Genomic DNA, 23,957 nt, shown 5'->3' with positions numbered 1-23,957 from the left:
GTACTCGCCCCTACTTTTTGAACATGTTGTATTTATGTGGGGATGTGGACAGTGCCACAGCATGCACATGGACTTAGAGGACTTAGAGAGTCAGTGCTCTCCTGACACCACAGGAGTTCCGGAACTCAGTCATCAGGCTTGGACAGCAAATGCCTTTACTCTCCAAGCCATCTCACCAGCTCTCCCTCCCAACAGAGTCCCCAGGGATGTCCACAAAGGCAGCTCTCCCAGCCCCATCTTCACTCTCAGCTCCCGAGGGAGATGCGCAGCGAGCGGCATGGAAGCCGGTGAGTCTGAAGAAGCGCTGCTTCCGTGGCCTCTAAAGGAATCTAAATTTAGGTTCAAGACTTGCACCACCCTTGCCAGCCATGCTGCTCAGAGCCCACACACGGCAGTGTGTCAAGAAGAGACACCCAACTTCCAAACACAAAGCAGTGCACGGAGGCTAAGGAAGGAAGCCTGAGCTTCCCAGCCTAACACCCTGGCTCTGCCCTTACCACATCCTAACCAGTGATCCAAGGGGCCAAAGACACATAAATCTTTTGGCAAATGGGACAATAAGGTAAAGGGAACAGTCTTTACAGGGCTTTTCCTGACAGCGGGGACTGCTCTGTAGCAGTGTCAGTGAGGGGGGGATGGGTCACTTATGGGACAAACTTGAAAATGATAATGTCAAGATGAATGTTTTGGTTTTTTTTTTGGGGGGGGGGGGTTGTTTTGTCTTGTTTTTTGAGACAGGCTCTCACTAAGTAGCCCTGACTGGCCTGGAACTCCAAATGTAGAACAGGCTAGCCTCAAACTCACAGAGATCCCCCTGCCTCTGCCTCCTGAGTGCTGTGACCAAAGGTGCACCAGTACTGCCATGCCTGGCTAGGATTAATGCACTCTTAAAAAAAGAACACGAATACTAAGTTAAAACCTGATTGGGGATATACCGTTACCAACTTAAAACAAGAACAGTCCATATTCTTCTAAAATTATCAACCTATCCTGCTCCAAAGGAGCTTCTCTCTTGCAAGCTGTGCAGAAAGGAAAGAAAGAAGTTTCTGGTTGTTAAGCCTCCTCACCCCACCCCTAGACCGCTGGGAAACATTCCTGGACTGGGCTCCCACTCTGTGAACAAAGCTGAACCCCTGTAAACAGCAGCCCAGGAAATGCCTGGGGTCTCTGGCCACTAGGAGAAAGCTTCCTGGTGCCCCTGCCCAATAGGTCTCCTCACAGCCCGTGGCAGCAGGCTGGTGTCCACTCACACTTCACCAACACGGCTGAGAGATCAAACTTCAGCACCACAGCCAAGAGGAGTCTAGACTCCTGGGCACCAACACTCAGACAAAGCCAAGGGCCCGTGGGAATGAGTGTTGCTGGCAGACAGGTTCCCACCTGGGGCTACTGTACAGCTGCCCTCACTGTACCGCCTAGGACATTATCCATGCCGTTAGCAACGACTGCCCGGGGAAAGACAGGGACCAGAGTGGCCAGCTTTTAGTTTTCATTTGATTGGGGTTTTTTGGGTTGGTTTTTGTTGTTGTTTGGTTTGCTTTGTTTTCTTTTTTGGCCAGGGTCTTGCTATGTGGCCAGGCTGGTACTGAGCTCACAACTCTGCCTTAGCCTTCCAAGTGCAAAAACTGCAGGTGTGCGCCGTCAGGCATGGCTTACATCTTCAGAATTCTGGAAACATGACTAACCTTACCCGTTCACACACAGGCAAACTCAGTCCTAGAATCAAAATTTCACGTCCCTTCTCTCAGGGCTCTTGGAACCGATCCCTCCAGGACAGATCAAAGGATTCCCAAGCTGACTATAACTGACTATAAGGGTCTAGTTTGGATACCCAAGTTCCATACCCAGCACCACAGAAAACCCAGCCCAAGCATGGTGGTGCAGGCTTCTAATCCTAGCATCTACCAGCAGAGGGAAAGAAGAGGCAAGGTTCGAGGTCCATCTGGGCTATGTGTATCAGACACAATCTCTCCTCCAGTTCCAGTTTGTACAGTTAAGAAGCCAGGGCACCATGCAGCATTTAGCGTGAGTCCACCTTCACAAAAACACCTCAGGCAAGCAAGCCCGGGCAAGGCCAGTCCCTGCCGGGAGCTAAGCATCCACTGCTGAGTGCGTGTGTGTGTGTGTGTGTGTGTGTGTGTGTGTGTGTGTGTGTGTGTGTGTGTTTCCTCAGGGAGCCTTGCCACTCCGATGGGTAGGGAGGGATTGTCTGAGCTGAGAGATGAACCTCCCAATGTGCCCAAAGGCAGGGGTGTGAGTTAGAATGGGCCTCAGACTCCACTGCCCTGCGTGTCTCCAAAATGGGGACGGGAAACCAAGCTGCCTCCGAGGTTGGTAAAGGAGGAAACGGGATGAGGGCGAGCAGCGCACTTCCTGCTCAGGGAAACAACAGGAACCTAATGGTGGACAGAGCTCTGCTGTCTACACTGCCAAGTCAGTGTGCTCTCCTGCGTCTGCCTTGCTGCCTTAGAGATGGGATCTGCCCGGCCGGCCTCCGATTCTCCATGTAGCCAAGGATACCTCTCATTTTCTGGTCCCTCCCTGCGCCCCCTGAGCACAGCCATGCATCGGCACACGTGGTTTACATGCCAGGGATTAAAAACCCCAACAGAGGGGGTTGGGGATTTAGCTCAGTGGTAGAGCGCTTGCCTAACAAGCACAAGGCCCTGGGTTCAGTCCTCAGCTCCCCAAAAAAAAAAAAAAAAAAAAAAAAAAAAAACCAACAGACACGTTCACCTTAGAACACACTGAATCAGGGGCTGGAGAGATAGCGGGCTCATTGGTGAAGAGCATTTGCTGCTATTCTAGAAGAACCTATTTTAGTTTCCAGTACCCACACCAAGCGGTTCACTCGTGCCTGCCGCTCCGGCTCCCCGGATCCAACGCCCTCTTCTGGCCTCTGGCACCGTATGCTAATGCACATCCCCACATGGAGTCACAGATACATATAATTTTTAAGACAAAACACTTAACTCTAACCTTGTTTCCATAAAAGGGGGCCATGAGAAAAGCTCCCCCAAAGAATTATGTCCTGATCCTGAAGCATAAAGCTAGCCCTTGATGGTATCCCGTTCTAGAATATGTGTGTGTGTGTGTGTGTGTGTGTGTGTGTGTGTGTGAGAGAGAGAGAGAGAGAGAGAGAGAGAGAGAGAGAGAGAACCAAGCACTGGATGTGAAAGCAGCATGGCTGTAGCTTGAGTGGGCCGGTGCAGATCGGAGGGAAGGGAAACGGAGAGAAGCTTCTGGAGGTTCTGCCTCCCCACACTAAGCACTCAAGCCTGCACACTCTAGCCTTCTCTAGCCTTCCCTGTAGTATCTGAGTGCAAGTGGATCAGGCCCTGAGCCAAAAAGGGAGGGAGGAAGATCACCACACAAATACCAGCTTACCACCCACTGAATGAGCGCCGTCCAGATCCAATTAGAACTTATGAGATGGGTTTAAGGAAGCAGACACAGTGAGCCAGCAGGATTGTCGAGGAAGGCCAACTGCACTTCCAAAGCCTTGGCCGCGGAGGACACTCATCAAGCCCCAGGCTAGGCTGGCAGCCAACAAGCCTCAGGGACCCTCCTGTGGTTCCAAAGCATTCGAGATGATGCTGTCTGCATAGGTGCTAGGGCCTGGACCTGGTTCCTCAGGCTTACATACAAGTACTCCTCCCCATCTCTGCCATCCCAGCCCAGTGGCTGCAGTTTTTCTAGTTACCTTTCAATCTTCTCTAACTACAAGGCCCAAACCCAATCAGGAAATTAACTTTGTACAAAATATGGAACTGGCAACAGTGTTTCCCTTCTCTACCTCAGCCTTTCCTCTTTCACCTGCCTGACCGCCTAGCACTAGTTATTAAACAAGTGTCTTTCAAAAGACTTAATTTCAGGACAGGAGAGATGGTTCAGTGGTGCACACTGCTCCCCTGGAGGATCCAACCTTGACTCCCAGCACCTGCTTGGGGCACCTGCTTGGGGCACCTGCTTGGGGCACCTGCTTGGGGCACCTGCTTGGGGCACCTGCTTGGGGCAGCTGCTTGGGGCACCTGCTTGGGGCAGCTCAACTTCCGGTACCTCCAACTTCAGGGGGAACCTACACCTGACCTCTACATGACCCAGCACATTATACGCATGTACCCACATACACATACATTGTTAAAAGCAATAAAATAAGTTTTTAAACATATTTTATCAGGTTGGGGATTTAGCTCAGTGGCAGAGCACTTGCCTAGCAAGCGCAAGGCCCTGGGTTCGGTACCCAGCTCCAAAAAGAAAAAAAATATTTTATCTTATGTATTTATCTATGTGGGTATGCACATGTGAGTACAGTGCCTGTGGAGACCAAGAGAGGGTGCTGAATCCCCCAGCACTGGTATTAGCTAGACTGTGTATTAGATATGGGTTTGTAAAACACCTGGGAGACTGTCAGCCTGCACTTGAGGAAGCAGAGTAATGAACGTGACAAGTCCTACTTTGTGGAAGGGGTAACTTATTCTCTCATTAGACAACAATCTGTCACTAGGCTCCTGTCCAAGTGACAGCAGCAGCAGAGTGAGGGCTCTGTGTGTCCTTCCTACCACTCCCCACAGCTAGACGGCAGCCAGGCCGAGGTTAGGACCCAGGTCCTTCACCTCTGGGCCTGGGGCCTACCTCTCAGCCATCCCATTTGCTAAAGGATTTCGCCCCTTCTTTCCAATCCCCTCCCTGCTCCAATCCTCAGCTGCCACCCCTTCCCACTTTGACCCTTCACCTCTGCTGACCCCGAGGCGGATACCTTTGTGCACAGTCCCTCTGCCCATCCAGGCCTTCCCACTGCCCTGAGAGTCACCTCTCCAGCAGCTCAGACCCCCAACCTTTCCCTTCCAACCTAACACTTTTTAAGGCCTCTCAGCTTTGTCAGCATCTCCCACCTCTGTCCTGTGACTGAACTGGGAGCACACAGGAGCTCTGTCAATTCCCTTCATCCTGTGAGTCTGGCTTGCAAGGAGCCAGCCCATAGATGTGGCTTCCATGTTCATTTTCCCTTAGATATAACCTGACAACTCCATATTCTAATATAAAAATCATGTCCAAGAATGAAGATTTGAACTCCAGTAAAATAATACTTATTTTTCCTTTATATTTTTTAACAAGTAGGTGGGGGTTTTGGTTTGGGGGTTTGTTTGTTTTACAAAACACCCATTGGAGCATATTGATTTGCGGGGAAGGACTTTAGTGTTTGTTTAAAATTGTTATTCTTCAATTAGATGTTCTTTGTCTTTTAACAAACTATCAGATCATCTGAACTGGGTTCATTCAAAGTATCATGCATTTCACAGCTGCCAAAAATGAACAGGCTGTATCAGTCGGGAGGGGCTGAGATGACAGAAACAAATTAATATAACAAGGGCTGGCTCCCGCTCACACTGCCGTTCCGGTGCCCAGTACCAGTCGGCTAGGGGAGGACAGGAAGGAACATCTCAGCTCCAGATGATCATGGGAACCCAGGCTGAGAGAGAATCCATCATGATACAGAGCCTCAGGATACTCCACCACAGAGTGGGATCACGTAACCTCTCGGTCCCAAAGGGGGATAAGCCACCTCCCACAAGCTAGTCCCACTAAACAGCAAAGCAATCAAGAAATGGGAAAGAAGACATGGGTCTTACTGAGCCACTCAGGCACACTCCTTTGTCAACGTTACCTGAAAAGGCAAAGGCTAGGGTGACCAGTACCCTCATCTGCAAGCTCCTGGGGACTGAAGTCAGCCAGGGCTTGTGTGGGTCGAGCCAGCACTCTAGAACAAACTGCATGCCAGTCCTTGGTAGCCCCCTCCATCACTGGCAGGCACTGTCTATTTACAGAAGCTAACTAAAATAAATTCCAGGCTATGAGGCATTCACTTCTGATTAATGAGTCCTTCTTTTCTAAGTAAAGCTCAGCCTATGCTGGTGTTTGAACTACTGAACTCTTGACTCACCCTGCTGGGGCTGAACCCATGGGGCAGCACCAGCAAAAGCCTGTTTCCTGCAAAGCCTGCTGGGAAGCTTCGGTCTAAGCCACACTGATCCACAGGTGATGAGAAGATTCTGGCTGGTTAACTCTCCCCCGCAGAGAGTAGTTTCCCTTTTATTTCAAATTAGGTGTCATTTTCTCTTCCTCTCCTAAAGAAAAGTCTATTTTTGATCCTATTATGGTGAGCCCTATACAAAATTCGGCAAGTAAACCCTGTTGGGTTCTTTATTTGAGAAGACAGCACATCTATTCAGGATGCATTAAAACATAAAACACACATTGGTTTGAGTTTGGTTGTTGTTGTTTGCTAGTTGGATTTAGTTTGGTTTTGGACAGGGTCTTACATTGCCCAGGCTGGCCTCAAGTTGCCCAGGCTGGCCCTGATCCCTCCTTCTTCACATGTAGGTGCTAGGGCCACCTACAGACATTAAGTCACCACATCAGCTGGAATCACCTTTAAAAAACTATAATCAACATCTTCAAATCATACTCCAGTACAAGCTGAGCATGGTATCACATTCCTGTCAACCCCAAACATAGGACCCTGAGGCTACCATCAAGACTTCCAGGGGTTGGGGATTTAGCTCAGTGGAAGCGCAAGGCCCTGAGTTCGGTCCCCAGCTCCGGAAAAAAAAGAAAAGAGAAAAAAAAAAAAAAAAAAAAAAAGACTTCCAGGCCAGCCTGACCTACATAGTAAGATTCTGTCTCCAAAACAAGTTTTTAAGAATTCAAAACTTTACATGCCAAATGTGCTCAAGACAAAGTGGCCCAACAAGGTACCTGCCCCTCCTGTGGTTGTCTTTAAGGTAGAACCTGGCAGTTTGGAACCAACGGAGTAAGCCACAAATAATGCAGGAAGTCAGTAGGTCAGGCCCTGGAACAACTTCTGTGACTCATTGGATACTAACACTAAGAAATGGATCTCTTTTTTTTAAGATGGTGGGACCCGCCTTCAATCCCAGCATTCGGGCAGGCAGGTGGATCTCTGTAAATTCCAGGCCAACCAGACCTACATGATGAGAGAGACACTGACTTTAAAAGCTAGCTGTGTATGGGTACCATCCATGGCACTCAACAGTCAGGCTCTTAATAGAAACGATGCCGCCGGGCAGCATTAAAGGAGTGCCCTCCTTTAATCCCAACGGAGGCAGAGGCAGGCAGATCTGAGTTGGAGGCCAGCCTGGTCAGAGTTCCAGGACAGCCTACATTAACCATGTAATGGGTCCTACAGCAACTCTACCACACCACGCGGCTGCTGGGCGGCCTGGGACTCAGCCCCTGCAGCACACGACCCATGGTTAACTCACAGTGGAAACCCAGCTGTGCAGGATACACCGCTCTCAAACACCAACACTGTTCTCCAGAGCTGCAAGTGTTTGGAGGTAGCTAAGGTGTTTTCCAGGGCGGGCTTTCTGCCAAGAACCCTGAATCATTAAAAAGGTGATGGGCAGCACCGCCCCCTCCCCCGCCCCCGCCTTCAGCTTCCAAACAGGTCTGTCAACAATCCCTACAAGGTTTCTGAAAACATGGCTCAGACACATATTTTTTCCTAAAGAAAGCCAGTGAATACCCTTATGAGGAAGGGGGAGAGGGAGGAGATGGCGGGGGGGGGGGGGGGGGCTTATGGACGGGAAACCAGGAAAGGGAATAACATTCAAATTGTAAATAAAAAATATCCAATAAAAAAGAAAAGCAAATGATGCCCCATGCCTCTCTGGAGGGTCATCCAACCCTTCACTTAAACCTAAGATAATTCATCGTGTTAATTTCCAACACTGCAACCCACAGGACCAAACCCAATGTCTAGTACCAGAGAGAGAGAGAGAGAGAGAGAGAGAGAGAGAGCGCGAGAGAGACAGACAGACAGACAGACAGACAGAAGAGACGAGAGAAGGGGGGGAGGGAGAGAGAGACAGAGACAGAGAGACAGAGAGAGACAGAGAGAGAGAGAGAGAGAGAGAGAGACAGAGAGACAGAGAGTCAGAGACAGAGGCAGAGAGAGACAGATAAGAAAGAAACCGCACTCTCCCCGTGCTGTGTCTAAGCTGAGGGCAGGTGGCATTACTCCATGACATGCAAACAGTCTTCAGGACTTTCAGTCAGAGGACCCACACGCCACCTACCACCAACCCGGACTTTGGCTCGTCTGATGTCTTCCAATGGATGGTGGATTGTCATTGCTGGAGTTTCTTTTTTAGTGGCACACAGGCAGGGGTGTGACTCTCAAAGTCACACTGGATTCCCTGAGATCAGGTAGTAGGAACAGCACCCGACCCCTGTGGAGAACTAACTGGGTCCCAGCAGGATGTAGGGATGTCTCCTTCATCCCAAACTTTCAGCTACTTCTAAGTATCCTTCACACACATCTCTTGCTTCTGGTTCTGGTTCTGTTTTTGTTTTGTTTTGTTTTTTTTAATGTAGCCATGGCTGCTGGACATGATGGTGCAAGCCTTTGATCCCAGGCGGAAGCAAGTAGATCTTTGTGAGTTCCAAGCCAGAGTTACATAGCAAGGCCCTGTCTCAAGATACAGATTGAGAGATAGATCCAGATACATAGACAGACAGACAGACAGACATGACCAGGCAGTAAGGATGGACATAGACTGTCTAAAGCAGTGATTCTCAACCTTCCTAATGCTGCAAACTTTTTATACAATTCCTCATGTGGTGGTGACCCCCAACCATAAAATTATTTTTGTTGCTACTTCATACTGTAATCTTGCTAGTGCTATGAATCATGATATAAGTCTGTGTTTTCCAATGGCCTTTTGGTGACTTCTGTGAAAAGGTCATCCAATACCCAAAGGGGTCATGACCCACAGATTATGAGCGACTGGTCTAAAGGCTTAAGATGGCTCTCCCAGGCCATGCTCACCTGAGTTCAATCCCAGGCCAGCATGAAAAGAGAGAACTGACTCCTGCAAGTGGCCCTGTGACATCCACACAGATGCTGTGGCATAGTACACATCAATAAATAAATGCTCACACACACCAAGAACAAGCCAGGCGCCCCGGTTTTCAGAACCTGAGAGGCTGGGTAGCAGGGCTGCCCCAAGTTCAAGGTTAGACCTACAGAACGAGACCCTGTCAAAAGGAAGACATTCACTCTCGGTTTTGTTCTGTTGCTATTTTGAGACCCTCTTACTATGTGGCTCTGGCTGTCCTGGAACTCAGTATGTAGACCACACTGGCCTCGAACTCGCAGAGATCCATCTGCCTCTGCAGGATTAAAAGAGTGTGTACCACCATGCCCAGAGATTCTAGCATCTGTGTGTGCCTGTACCACAGCCTCTATGTGGAGAACTGAGGGCAGCTTGCAAAAGTCCGTTCTCTCCTTCCATGTGGGCCTGAGTGAACTCAGGTTATCAGGCAGGGTTAAAATCATTTACCAAAAAACAAAAACATACATACATACATACATACATACATACATATATATTTGTTGTTGTTGTTGTTTTTCTTTTTTTTTCCTTTTTTTTTTTTCCCGGAGCTGGGGACCGAACCCAGAGCCTTGCGCTTGCTAGGCAAGTGCTCTACCACTGAGCTAAATCCCCAACCCGAAAAACCTATATTTTGTATAAAAATCTAAATTACCCTTTCCAATCATGCTAAATTCAGCTTAGAACAATGATCATGTAGTGATCTGTTGTTCTTCCTCAGAAATGCCCAGTTCTAAGAAACAACGTTAAAAGGCATTCTTAGTGTCTGGACCTAAATTCTGGGTAGTCCCAAGTAAAGAATCACACATTTGTTCTCAGACAGGGTGTCCTGTGTTGTCCACGATGGCCTTGACTCCAGACCCTCCTGCCTCAGCCTCCTGAAAGCTGGGATTACAGCTATGTACCAACACACCTGGCTTAATCCAGAAACAAGTTATAGTCATGACACAAAGCTCACCGAGGTAGACTCACACAGACCATTCCTAACCTAGCAAAGATTCTTGGCGCTTCTACAAGCAAACGTCTTTGGCTCCATTCATAGCACTACAAAGAAGCCTACTGCTTCTCCAGACCAGCACTAAATGGAGCCTTCGCTGTCCTTACACCCAGCACACAAACCTGGTATCCCAGAGACACTACTTCAAGAGCGCTCAAACCCAAGGCCCAGCAGTCACAAAGCTGACTGTTAAGTCTTTGTTGGCTCTCAGGCTAACAATTCTCAACTCCCAGCATCCTCCTTTCTCTGTTTAGGGGTCACAAGAAGGGTTTTTGTTTGTTTTAAGACAGGATCATGTAGCCCAAGCTTATTTCAAACTCCTTAAGTAAATTTCTGATCCTCCTGCCTCCACCTTCCAAGTGCTGGGATTACAGGCAAGCCCCACCTTTACGTGGTGCGGGGGATGGAGTTTGGCCATGCAGGCAAGCACTCTACCAACTGAGTCACATGTTTGCCCCCAACTGCCACCTTAGAGCCCAAGAAGAAATGGAGAGGAGTCAGGCCCTCCCAGGCCACTGCGGCTGCTTCAGGATGGTTTCATTAACAGACCAAGAGTCTCCCTGTTGAACCAATTAAAGCTAGGTTTTCTGCTACGTAAATCTGAAAATACCCTGTTTTTGAAAAATAACTGGAAAAAAATCGTACCTTAAATGGAAACCAGAACAAAAGCAAACCTTGGCCAAAGAATGGAGGCAAGGTGAGTGTCAATGACAGCCCCTAACCCTTCGGGAGAATTTAATTGAAAAACAATCAGACTGGGCCGGGGCAGTCACCAACATCAACAGGGGTGTTATGGATTCAGAGTGAGGCAGTATCCTGCTGGAAATGTGCCTACCTCTCACAGCAATCAGGAAGGACCTAGGAAAGAGGGAGCAAAGTAGATCTCTGCTGGAAGAGACCCCCTGTGCTACAGAGGCAGGCTGGGAGCTGAGAGTAAAGAAGGGCACAGAGTAAACTGAGAGACCCTGGCTCAATGTACTAGATGGTTCTTTGGGCTATGCATACACATGCATGCACATGCACGCATGCACACACACACACACACACACACACACACACACACACACACACACACGTGCACACAGGCACAGAATTGTCCTCCCTTATGATAAGTGATGTCACAGAGTACCAGGCAGCAAAGGGGGCGAGTATGCATAAGCACACTGTGTGCGCAAATCTCACAAACATGACGGTGACCTGAAGAAGACAGGGACAAGAAGTCACAACGAGAGCCCATCAATATGGAATTCAAGGCCAGGCTGCTCCCCCAGACAGTGACAATCTAGGGGGCTGAGGAGACAGAAGCTGAAAAGCACAGGCTGGGGCCACTGCAGCAGGGAGTTCCCCACTGCGTCCTTCCACTGCCTGTACTTGTTTAGTGTATTCGACCACAACGTGGACCACAGATTCCATTACAATAGTAATTCTCTATTATGTCTGTGCTTGAACACAAAGATTTACAGTGTCGGGTCTCCACATTACACAACCATGCCGTTTCTCAACCGACACCTAGATTTCTCCATCACCGCTCACAATGTGAACTGAATTTTCAATGTGAGGTCTGCAAAGGAGCAGGCCATTCAGCAGCCGTTTTCACCCACTACAACCAAAAGCATGTACAAAGTCACGACGGATGGAAATGTGTGCAAACACCTCAGGGGGCTCTTGAGAAGCAAAGACCCTTGCCGGAGAGCCACCGATCTAGATGCAAGCTTGTTACACAACACAGCACAGGGCCGGGGAGCAGGCTCAGGGGATGAGGCAGCTTGCCCACAAGCATGAGAACCGGAGTTTGGATTCCCAGAACCCAGCTACGAAGGTGGGCAGGGGTAGTTGAGGCCTGTAATCCAGGTGCTTGGGCAGCCGAGATATGGGATCCTGGGGTTATGAAGATGAGCTCTGGGTCTGTGAAGGACTCTGTCAGGAAGACCTCCACATGTACTCATATGTATATGCACATACAGACACATAAGCACTAAAGCAACTGCGCTAAATAAATAAAATACCTCTACCCACACACAAACACTCCAGAGCCGCTCTCATCTTTAGTTCGACGCACAGACACCGAGAGCCCAACCCAGGAGACGTGTGCACCCAGGCCTACTTGGCACAATCAAGTGTCAAATGAAAGTCTTCAGTCTGGCTTCCTGGGTGTGGGACGTACCGTCCTGTGCAGCTGCCCTGGGTGTGATTCAGCTTGTTTCTGGCCCTCGCTAAGTCACCAGCTTATGGAGTTCCACCTCACAGTGACACAGACCACTGGCCAGCCTCAGCAGACCTGCTGTAGGAGGAGACAGACAGCAAGGGCAAAGGCTGAAGCAGGAGAACAGGTGGAGTCAATGGCCAGTCTCCACCCAGCTCTACTTCAAAGCTTCGAGAACAAGAACGTCTACAACCTCCTTCCCCACACGCCCTCCCTTTCCTGAGCTTTGTTTTGTTTTAAAATGTCTTACTATGCGGCCCATCTGGTCTGAAACTGGTGGTTCTGATGCCTGTAGGTCTGTATGCTGGGACTACAAGCAGCCACTGCCCACGGCCATACCCAGCTGTAACCACTCTGACCATCTCTGACACAGCGAAGGTAGTTACATGGTAGCTGATGGTGTTAGTGACTGGAGAGCATCTGTATTAGACAGGGAAAAAAAGGAAGCTGTGCAAGCAAGAGAGGATCAGACTTTTACCATGGTGGGGGGCAAGGAGAGGATAGAGCACAGATAAACACCAACACGAGAGGCAGAGGCCCAGGAATAAATCAGGTATGAGGGACAAGCTGGAGGTTTTAGCTGAGCAATTGGGAAAATTTAATGAAATAAAGAATGCAGGAGGCTTGATTCCCTTGGTGAGCGAAAAAGAATCAAAAAGACCCTCTGAGGGCTAGGGATATAGCTTAATAGTGGAGTGCTTGCCCAGACTCCCCCAGTGAGGGGCTGGGGTGTGGCTCAGTGGTAGAGCCCCTGCCTAGAATCCCCCAGTGAGGGGCTGGGGGCGTGGCTCAGTGGTAGAGCCCCTGCCTAGAATCCCCCAATGAGGGGCTGGGGGCGTGGCTCAGTGGTAGAGCCCCTGCCTAGAATCCCCCAGTGAGGGGCTGGGGCGTGGCTCAGTGGGAGAGCACTTGGCTAGCATGCACAAGGCTCTAGGTGGGATTACAAGCACAAAATAAATAAACAGACAAATAAATCAATACCTTCCAGCCACGTTAGGCTTAAAACATCTAATAAGAATCACACATGATAGCACACACCTGTAATCCAAGCACTCAGGTAGTTGAATAAAGAGGGTTTTAAGTTCAAGGCCAGTCTAGACTAAATAGTAAAACTCTATACAAAACCAAAGAAATAAACAAATAACAAGCATGTACATTAAATTTCCAACCTTGTAGGACTGTGGGGAGAAAAAGGGGCTTCTATTAAGACTGCTTCGGTTTAGAAGTATTGGGCTGGCAACATACTCAGCCAATAAAGGTGCTGGCCTCCAAACCTGACCATATGAGTTCAATCCCCAGAACACACATGGCGGGATAAAGAACTGACACCCCAAGTGTCCTTCAACTTCCCTGCAATAAATTTCTAAATCAAAGTTATCTTCTCTAAGACCTAAGAGATTAAATACAGCCCTTTCCTATACGTGACCACTACGTACTCTGAAGGGAGGGAGCCATGCACAGCAGTTACGTGTACCTCCTTGTATTCCCCGTCCTCTCACTAGGGACGAGAAACCATCCTTTTTCTCTCTGGTACAATGTGCTTCCAGGGAAGAAAATAAAACACATGCTATTCTTTCACTCAGAAATAAAAGCACACACAGGAAAGGCTCTGTGTAAGCTGGGCCTGGTGTTCCGCTCCACTGTGGTGCTGTCTGCAGCTCCCCGGGAACTAGGAGACACCGTCAAGTGGTGGGCCAGAGTGTCACCACCAAGTGCCGTCTTGCACTCAGAAGTGAAAACACGGTCACAGGAGATACCATTTTCTCTGCGTCTATGGACTTAGATATTAAAATATCCCCAGGCACCTCAGAAATTCAAATAATCAAAACCGTCCGGCCAGCAAGCTGATGCAGCGGGTAAAGACACCTGCTGTCAGGCTTCAGCTCTCAGTTCAATCCCTGGGACCCTCATGTACAAGAAGAGAACTGACTCCCAAAGGTGTTCTCTGACCTCCACATGTTGTGTCCGACCGACCCCACAACCTCACTGCCCACACGCTAAATAAACGTAAAACAAACAAGCTTTTCAGGCTCCTCACAGACATACACTGACACAGATTTAAAAATACTAACACTTCCCGCCTAGCACCTCAGACGGGAATGCAGAGTATTTCACAGAAATAAGTCAGAGATGCCCCTGAATAAGTAAGAGGTACAAACGACCGGAGAGTTCGGAATTAAGATCCATCCCAGGTTCCCAGACCGCTCATGAGCTACGTGAGCGAGGTGGTGCTGAGTCTGAGCAAACACTGAGGGAGGGTGCCGCGGTGTCAGAATAAACACTCAAAAGAGAAGTTTATCCCAAGCAAAAGGCAGGCGCTCCAAGTTTCCTGTCCCGTACAGTTTCCAGGATAATGCTTGGCAAGGAAACATCACAAAATATAGGCATACGCTGGGATGCTACTGTAGTCTTTACAATACATTTGGGCCAGGGATGGTGGCTCAAACCTTTAATCCCAGCACTCGGGAAGCAGAACGTGGAGGGGATCTCTTGAGTCTGAGGCCAGCCTGGCCTATAGAGTTCCAGAACAGCCAGGGCTACACAAAGACTTTCTTCTTTGAAGTGAGGGTGCTGTGTGGAGAGGAGGAGGGGAGGCTGGAGGGAGATGAGAAGGAGGGGACAATAAGAGGATAGGAGATGGTGTAAGAGCAGCAAAGCAAAGCACTGTTTCCTGGCTTTGCAATCTGCCATCTTCTCTTTCCTGTAGTCTGTCCATCCATGTCCCCGAGTGCCCCATTCCTGCCCCTTCCCTCACTGACTCTGAACACACCTAACACAGCCACACAGGTGACAAGGGCCTTCCCAACTGCACTCTCACCTCAGTTTTTTACCTGAGAGAAGCTGTCCACCCAGCTACTTTACTAACAGTCTGCATTACTTATAATTGATTTTTAGCTGATCTTTTAGATTTTTTTTTTTTTTTTTTTTTGGTTCTTTTTTTCGGAGCTGGGGACCGAACCCAGGGCCTTGCGCTTCCTAGGCAAGCGCTCTACCACTGAGCTAAATCCCCAACCCCTAGATTTTTTAAAAACATAAATTTATCATGCTTGTAAAATCCTAGCAGTGGGAGATGGGGCTCCCCATCAAGAGTTCTAGGTCATCCTTGGCTACAGGAAACCCTGTCTCCAAACATAACATAGACTCAATTTACAAGAGCTGCCTCCTTTCTCACTTTCTGACATCCTTCTCCAGATAACACAATCAGGAGCAAATCCTCCAGTCAGCTAGGTGTTCCTGATCATATGTCCAAGGTTCACCACTAAAAATGATGCTGGGGGCTGGGGGCTGGGGGCTGGGCAAGCATAAGAACACAGAACCGACATAAAAAGCTAGGCATGGCCCCAGAAGCACCTGTAACCCCAGGACTGTGGAGGGTGGAGGCAGAAGGACCAATGACACTGGCAAGCCACCAGCCAAGCTCCTGGCTCAGTGGGGAGACCCTGTCTCAAGAAAGCAAAGTGGACAGTGATAGAACAGGACACTATGTCCTCTGGCCATACATCCCTCTCCCGCCCCCCACCCAACACGCACACACACAGAGCTCCTCATTTGGGCTCATCAACACTATTGTGCCAGCAAACTTTCTAAATACACAGAAAGCAAATAAAGTGTTTGTGTGTGAATATTGTGACTACTGTCCATGTTACCAATCAGCTCCACAGACTGTCTTCTGTCTCCAAGTCTCAGCACTACCTTTATTGTCTATTTCAGTGTTTCTCAACCTGCGGGAGTGGGGAGGCGCGGGGTGGGGGGAGCAGAGGGCGACCCTTTCACAGGGGTCCCATATCAGCTATCCTGAATATCAGATATTTACATTATGATTCATAACAGAAACAGAATTACAGTCATAAAGTGGGAACAGAAATAATGAATGTTATGGCTGGGGTCAGCACCACGTGAGGAACTGCATTAAGGGTCGCAGCCTTCATTCGTTCTCACTGAGAGTCATGGTCTACCTGGCTATGTAGGCGTGAGGAATACCAGCTGGACAGAGGTGCACTTAGTGGCAGCAGAGCACTGGCCTAGAGTGGCCAAGGCCCTGGCTCCAATCTCCAGCAGCACAGAAGGAAATGAAGGAGGCAGGAACACAGCTCAGCAGAGAGAGGGTCAGCATGAAGCCCTGGTCTGATGCCCAGGCCTGAACAGATCAGGATGGCAGCTCATGCCTGTAGCTGTCACCGAGGCGTTCAGGAAGTAAGGCAGAAGCGGGCAGAACCCAGCGCTGAGACTTTAAAGCTACTCAGCTACATAACGGGTTTGGGGCCATCAGAGAGCTCCTCCCAGGAGGGACACAAACACCCCCACCCCTGACAACCAAGTGCAGCTTGGGGAATCAATGAGTTTACTGGACTCACGTATGGGTGTGGAGTTAGTTACAGGAGCAGAGCTGAGCCCAAAGGAGCCACACCATCCCGTTTTACCCCAGCATAGACAGGCACCAACAAAGCCCTGTCTACAGCTACCCCTCTACAAACTACACACCCTAGCCCCTCCTTGGACCACGAAATCACATGCAACAAGGACAAAGTTATAAGCGACAAGCCACGAGGTGCAGGAGGAACGGCTGGGATCGGTGAAGTGCCAGCAACCTTGCCCCAGCCCTGTGGGGAGGGAGATCTCTGCTCTGATGAGGAGAAAGAGGAAAGGTCTGTCCTACCAGACAGGAAGGGAGGGAGGAAAGAAGGAGGTGACATAACAGCCACCTACAGCCCTGTGTTTACATTACCCTACCTACGCTATGAATAAATCACAACCGTTCCCTGAAATATTAACCCACTCTGGTCAGACTCTGAGGGGTACGGAAAAGGAGGCGTCTCCCACAAGCCATGACATGATGATAATTATACACATCCCCCTCCTCGACTGAAGTGGTTCCGGGAAAACTGATTCACACCTGATTCCTAAGTCACTGACTACAGCACCAGAAAGTCCTCGGGAGACAGAGTCCACAGACGGAGCCTCCAGGCACTAGCTCTAACCAAAGGGGCCAGCCCTGGGCTCTGCTCCCTAGGGCAGCCTCCAATATTGATTTGAGAGCTTAAAACTTTTTCAGCCAGCAGCCAGGGTTCCTGCCTAGTGACACTTGATGCAGCAACATTCCTCCACCAATTACGATTCCTTTCAGCTGCAATAGAGGTGCCTGTAGCTGGAATTACAGATGGGGGAGGGGGGTTGCACCATTTCCTCCCATCACATAAGCCTTGTTTTAAAACAGTGGGCAGTTTCCTCCCGCTCCCGTTAACCCAGAAATACACAAATTTTTCATTTCATTCAAATATATAACTGGCTTACGGCTGGTCCACCACCCAGAGAAAGAAGTCCCAAGAGCTCTGCTTGGATTTGAGGCACTTCCTTCAGGCTCTCTATAACCCAACTGTCAGTAGGAACCTCTATCAGGGAGGGAGCAAGAAGGAGGGCAAAGCACTGCAAGCTGAGCAAGCTGCGGCTTCCCCCACAGAAAACGCACCCCCAAACCACCGGCTGGCCAGGGTTTAAATGGGTTAGTGATGAAAACGGTTCTGCTTTTAATTCTACATTTGTTTAAAAGAATTTAACTTTAGCTGGGCAATGGTGTCACACACCTTTGATCACAGCAGAAGGAAGGACCTGAGTTTGAGGCTAGTCTGGTCTACAGAGTGAGTTCCAGAACAGACACTACACAGGGCTACCCCATCTCAAACAAAACAAAGATCTAACTTTCAACGCTGTTTTAGAATTACAAAAAACACCCGACCCATTTATGAATCCTGAGCCAGGAAACCAAGGGCACTGTAAAAGTAGATTTGTTTTGTTGGGGTGGGAACTGGGCCATAATTTGGCTATTTTAACTTTTAACCAGTGCTACAAGTGTATTACATGAGTCAGCCTTGTTAGCTGAGTTAACCAGTAATCTGTGCTGAGGCTGAAGCAGTTCAGTGGTGGTGACGGTGGTCTTTCCAGTTCTCAATGCTCCACTCTGTTCACAGCAGCCTTACTTATAACAGCCAGAAGCTGGAAAGGACCCTGATGCCCTTCAACAGAGGAATGGATACAGAAAATGTGGTCCATTTACACAATGGAGTACTACTCAGCTATTAAAAAAAAAATGACTTCATGAAATACTTAGACAAATGGATGGAACTAGAAAATATCATCCTGAGTGAGGTAACCCAATCACAGAAAAACACACATGGAATGCACTCACTGATAACTGAATGTTAGCCCAAAACTCAGATTACCCAAGATACAATCCACAGACCACATGAAGCTCAAGAAGAAGGACAAACCAAAGTGTGGATGCTTCAGTCCTTCTTAGAAGGGAGAACAAAAATATTCATAGGAGGAAATACAGAAACAAAATTTGGAGCAGAGACTGAAGGAAAGGCCATTCAGAGCCTGCCTCACCTGTGGATCCAGCCCATATATATATACAGCCACCAAACCCAGACAATATTGCTGATGCCAAGAAGTGCATGCTGACAGGATCCTGATATAGCTGTTTCTTGAGAGGCTCTGCCAGAGCGTGACAAATACAGAGGTGAATGCTCGCAGCCAACCATGGAACTGAGAACAGGGTCCCCGTTGAAGGAATTAGAGAAAAGGTTGAAGGAGCTGAAGAGGTTTGCAACCCCATAAGAACAACAATGCCAACCAACCAGAGCTCCCAGGGACTAAACCACCATCAACGAGTACACATGGACAGAACCGTGGCTCCAGCTGCATATGTAGCAGAGAATGGCCTTGTTGGGCACCAATGGGAGAAGAAGCCCTTAGTCCTGCCAAGGCTCAACCTCCCAATGTAGGGTAATGTTAGGGCAGGGAGGTGGAAAGGGGTGGGTGGGTGGGAGGAACACCCTCATAGAAAAAGGGGAGGGGCATGGGATAGAGGGTTTATAGACGGGAACCCAGAAAAGAGGATAACATTTGAAGTGTAAATAAAAAATATCCAATTAAAAAAAAAAATACTGGGGGCTGGGGATTTAGCTCAGTGGTAGAGCGCTTACCTGGGAAGCGCAAGGCCCTGGGTTCAGTCCCCAGTTCCGAAAAAAAAAGAACAAAAAAAAAAAAAAAAAAAAAAATACTGGGGGTTGGGGATTTAGCTCAGCGGACCCTGGGTTCGGTCCCCAGCTCCGAAAAAAAAGAAAAGAAAAAAAAAAAATACTGAACAAGTAACAACTCCAGAACCCCACTGAGTTTAAATGTGAAAATTCACACGAGAGAGGTAAAATCCCAGAGATCTGTCTGTCTGTCTCTCACACACACAGGTATGTGAGCACACACATGTGAATTTAGGAATTCTACTTAAGGAAGGGCTCTGCTCGCCCAGTGCTGGGTTCCAGAAGCGGGAGGTGAGCAGGGAGCTGGCCGAGCTGGCCCGCAGGCCTAGTGAGATCAGCAGGCCCCAGGTTCGGTGAAGACCCAGTCTTACAGAGTAGAGACTGAAGAAGACACCGCACTCTGCTCCTGCCCTCCACACACATGGAAATGCGTGCACACACACCACATGGACCCACCCAGCAAGGGGGGAATCTAGTTTGGGGTAAATTCACAACTACTTAACAATACAGCCAGGAGTAAAGCACACGAAACGCCTCCTTTCCTGCATGCACAACTTCCTGGGTTTGAGGAGGCCCTCAGGAAAGTGTACATGCAAGTGAGGAGATGGTGGCTATAGGCTGTCACATGGCCTCTCAAGCTACCATAAGACAGTGGTCAGATCACAGCTCTGCTGGGCTCGGTTCTCTGCTGGAGCAAACTGACAGTCAGCGCTCTACCAGGTTCCTTAGTCTTTCTTAAGAGCCACTTTGAATCTTTCGAAGAACTACTTTGAATCAGTCAGGCCCATTGTGCCTGGCCTGTGACTGGCTAAATCCAAACTGCTGGCAACTTCGGCGACAACCATCTCACCCTAGTTCACACTCAGTGCAAGCAGGACCTCGCTGCACTCCTACACCAACTTGTCAGCCACTTCTCTTTCCTCCCTCTACTTGCAATTAGAATTGCTCTTCATGGGACACGGTCCTAGCTCCACAAGGCAAGAAAGAAAACACAAGAAGTGAACTAGAGGTATAAAAGCAGGACTGGAGAGATGGCTACAACCAGTGGCTCCAGGCACTTGCTACTCTTAGCTGAGGCTTCAGGGTGGATTCCCAGAACCCACATAGTGGCTCGGAACTGTCCACTCTAGGCCCAGACCTAGTCTGACCTTTAAGGGCTCCAGGTACGAATACAGTGCACACACATATATGCAGGCAAAATATTCACACACAAAACAACTAAATCTAAAAAGAAAAAAAAAGGATGTTTTAAAAGATGAAAACAGACCCTCCACCCCACCCCCCCAAAAAAAGCTGAGGCATTGGAACCTCAACCAAATGCTCAATGGCACAGACAAGTCCCAGTTTTCTGAAGAGCAGCATGGACCTCAGAGCCTGGGGTTCATCTGTGGACCACAACTCCTGATGAATTTGATATCCACATTTCCAAAAAGGCTGCACTCTCCAGTGAACTCTTGAGAGGTCTACAAGGTAATGCTCTCTAACAAGACTACTAGATTTTGCACAAGATGTTGCCTCTAAACCTCAGGAAACAGTTCCTATGAGATACCACAAAGACAGTCATTAGAATCATACGATTCAAATGCAGAAATTGAAACATTATTTTCTACTGTACAGAGCAGCTTTCCAAAGCACTTTGGCATATTACTCAACAACTAAAAAGGGGTCCAGGGAGTTGGTCCATGGGAAGAAAAATCCTACCATCACACCAGCTGCTCTCAGACCATGAGTTAGTAACACCTATCCCTAGTCCTTCCCCATCAAAGTCACCTAAAACTCTGATACTTTCCAAGTCTTCAATACCAAAATTAACCCCTGAAGCCTCCCTTTTATCGGCTGACCAGGATCGGTTTATAGATACCTGCCACAAACTCCACAATTAAGATTTCTAAGCCACTGATCTCATTTCTACTAAAACTCCCCATGTCAGTCACTATACCAGGAAGACAGAAACCAACCTGGACTGTAACTAAAACCAGAGCCCAGTGTCAAAGAGCAGACTTTCACAAGGATGGGTGTCAAAGAACCTAACTTCCTAACTACCACAGAAACACTCGAAGGCATCCACTGAGCAGGTCTCCTCCAGAGCAAGTCTCCAGGGACAAAGATGTCCAATATGACCAGAGTCTGGGTTCTAGGTCAAAAGTTGTTATCTACTCTGACATCTTCAGAGAAAAAGTGTCAATCTTTTCTTAAACAGAGCAAACTTTCCAAGAATTCCCACCATGATCAAAAGCCTTACCCCCAGGCTCGGCCAGAAAGGGCAAACAGAGAGCCTTGGGCTAACCACACTGCTTTGGAACCGAAAAATCCAGGGAATCCCTGCAAGGCCTCAGACTTTAAAGATGTGTTTCCTCTTCTGAGCTGGAAAGCCCCAAGGCAGGCCCTCTGCCCGCCAACCCTGCCATGCAGCCTTAGGGATGGACTCAAACTGGTAAGGTCTGCAGGTAGAGAGAGGGAGTAAGGAAGGAGAAGCTGAAGGCAGTGGACTGGACTCTGGACCAGCGAAGAGGGGCAGCTATGACAGAGAGCTCGCCTCTCACCTGCATGCAAACTAAACGACCCTGATGATGTCAGACCCACCGCCAAGCTTGGCGCTCACCTTTGAAGGTGCATTACAGAGCGCCTAGGAAACCTCCACATTCCTCTGAAGACTCAGGGGAGCAAGGAGTCTGCACTAGAGCAGCCACCACAGCTCAGCTTGTGTGGGAGGGGATTCAAGGATGTGGCAAGGGGGTGAAGGCGTTGCAGAGGAGGTAGGAACCAGACTCAGACTCTGCAGAACTGAGTGGCCTGGCCTCAGGGAGAACGGAAGTGGACTAGACTGGAGAGGCCTGGACCACTGATGAAGTGGGGGAAGTGAGAACAAGACAGGCGTTTGGTCCCAGACAGGATTGAGGAATTTGCGACTGAAGGGTGGAGGCTGGAAGACAGAAGCGAGTGGGAGGGACTGAAAGATAAGTGAAGGCGGGATCAGGCAGGGACGAGGGCGGGGCTGGGAGGGGGAGGACAGTAGAGGGGGCGGAGCCAAGGGAGGAGAGGGAAGCTAGAGAGATGGGAGATGAGGAGGGGGTGAGGAGGTAGGAGAGCAAAGAGAAGCAAAGCAGACGAGTAGGGGGTAGGGTGCTTCGAAGGTACCAGGAGGGAGAAGTGAGAAGGCAGACAACAGGTCATGGGAGAGGGTGGGAAGAAAGAAAGGAGGGGAAGTGATGAGAAGCCAGCCGCAAGGGAAGCAGGAAGGGGACAGGTGGGAGGGTAGTGAGGGATGGCACTAGAGGGGGACGGCAGGTAGGAGGATGGGTGTGAGAGAAGAGATGGATGATGGATATGTGAGGTGGGGGTGGGAGAGAGCAAAAGGAGGTGCAGCGAGGGGGCGGGATCTACATGAAATTGAAAGTAGGTGTGTGCTTGAAGGAGCGAGGTACAATGCCAGGAGAAGAGCAGGAAGGGAGGAGCACTAGGAGACCGGGGGAGCGCCCCGAGGGGCGGTACCTATATGCAGCTGAGGGTAGGTGTGGGGCAGAAAGGAGAGCCAGGAGATGATCCTGTAGAGGAGGAGCTAGGGGGCGGGATGTGATCCAGAGGGTAAGGTTAGGGGCAGAGGAAGGTAGCTAGGGGGCGTGGCCCATATGCAATTGATGATAGATGTGGGCAGAGGGAGTGGGGAGGGGATAGGAGAGAACCTGACGAGGGAGGAGCCAGAGGCGGGGTAAGAGAATCAGCCAGAGGGGTGGAATCCATGATAGAGGGATGAACAGCAAGCCAGGCTTAATGCAGAAAAAGCCAACTGCCTGGGCCTGCAGAGCAAGCAGGGGGCGGGGAATGGTGCAGAGGGAGGAGCCATAGGGCGGGGCAACAAAGCGACAAAGTAATCAAAGGGTGGAGCCTGCGAGGGGGAGGGAGCGGGAGTCTGCAGAAGAGTCCAGGGCTGAGCCTAATTAAGGAAGGGGGCGAGTCTGCAGATCAGCGAGGCGTGGCTTGATGCAGAAGGAGGGCGGGGCTGCCGCAGCGGGGCGTGTCCTGATGTGACGGGGCGGGGCCTGATGCAGAGGGAGGGGACCGGGCGGCAGGGGCGGCGCCTGCAGAGCACCCGGGGGGCGGGGCCGGGAGCGCGAGCGAGGGGCGCACGCCGTAGGGGGTGCAGCGGTCCCGGGACAACGGCCGGTGCCGAAGGGGCGGGGCGGGAGTCCGCAGGGTCCCCGGGACCGCCTTGGGGCGCGAGGGCCGCGGCCCTGTCGTGCCTACCTGTCAGACGGATCTTGATGCTGGAGCCGTTCCTACGGGTCCCGGGGTTCGACATCTCCCGCCAGCGGCCGGCCGGCCTCGGATCCAGTGCCGCCGCCCCCCAGCCCGGCCCGGCCCGGCCCCGCCGCCGCCTCAAGGTTACGGCCACGGGCTGGGCGCCGGGGTCCGAGCCGGGACGCCGAGTGCGCGGCGCAGGCGTCGGGACGGAGACCACGGGCTGGAACCGTAGAACTGAGCGCTCAGCCGCGCTGCCGCCCGGAGCCGCTCCTGGCTGGCCCAGCCCGGAGCCGCCGCGCTCGCAGCCGGACGCCCGCCGCCCTCGCTGCTTCCGCCGCCGCCTCCCGAGCTGCGCGCGCCCGCCGCCGTGCCGGCCCGGCCCTGCGCGGCCTCGCGCTTGCGTGCGTGCGCGCGCCCGAGCACGGCGCTACGCCGGCCGCGCTTGTCCTGGGCGCGCGCAAAGGGGTCTAGGGAGCTGCAAGGTTCCTGCAGCCGGCGGGGAGCCTTGAAACTGACACCACCGCCACCACCACCCCTCACACATAGACATGTACACACAA

General features: G+C 50.3%; 1 protein-coding gene across 6 annotated transcripts in view; it reads right to left on the bottom strand.

Annotated features, from left to right (window-relative positions):
• Smurf1 (SMAD specific E3 ubiquitin protein ligase 1) overlaps positions 1 to 23,743 on the bottom strand; it is a 92,104-nt gene extending 68,361 nt beyond the window's left edge. For 3 of the 6 annotated variants that reach the window (XM_087579408.1, XM_087579405.1, XM_087579406.1), the window contains exon 1: positions 23,401 to 23,743. In XM_087579408.1, coding sequence (XP_087435534.1) covers positions 23,401 to 23,455 — 55 coding nt within the window. In that variant the 5' untranslated portion in view covers positions 23,456 to 23,743. 6 annotated transcript variants of the gene reach the window in all.
• Positions 23,744 to 23,957: the final 214 nt, after the last annotated feature.

The sequence above is a fragment of the Rattus norvegicus genome, chromosome 12 (assembly GCF_021556685.1).
Source record: "Rattus norvegicus strain SHRSP/BbbUtx chromosome 12, alternate assembly SHRSP_T2T, whole genome shotgun sequence".
Lineage (NCBI taxonomy): Eukaryota > Metazoa > Chordata > Mammalia > Rodentia > Muridae > Rattus > Rattus norvegicus.
This window is presented reverse-complemented; position numbering and strand designations above follow the sequence as displayed.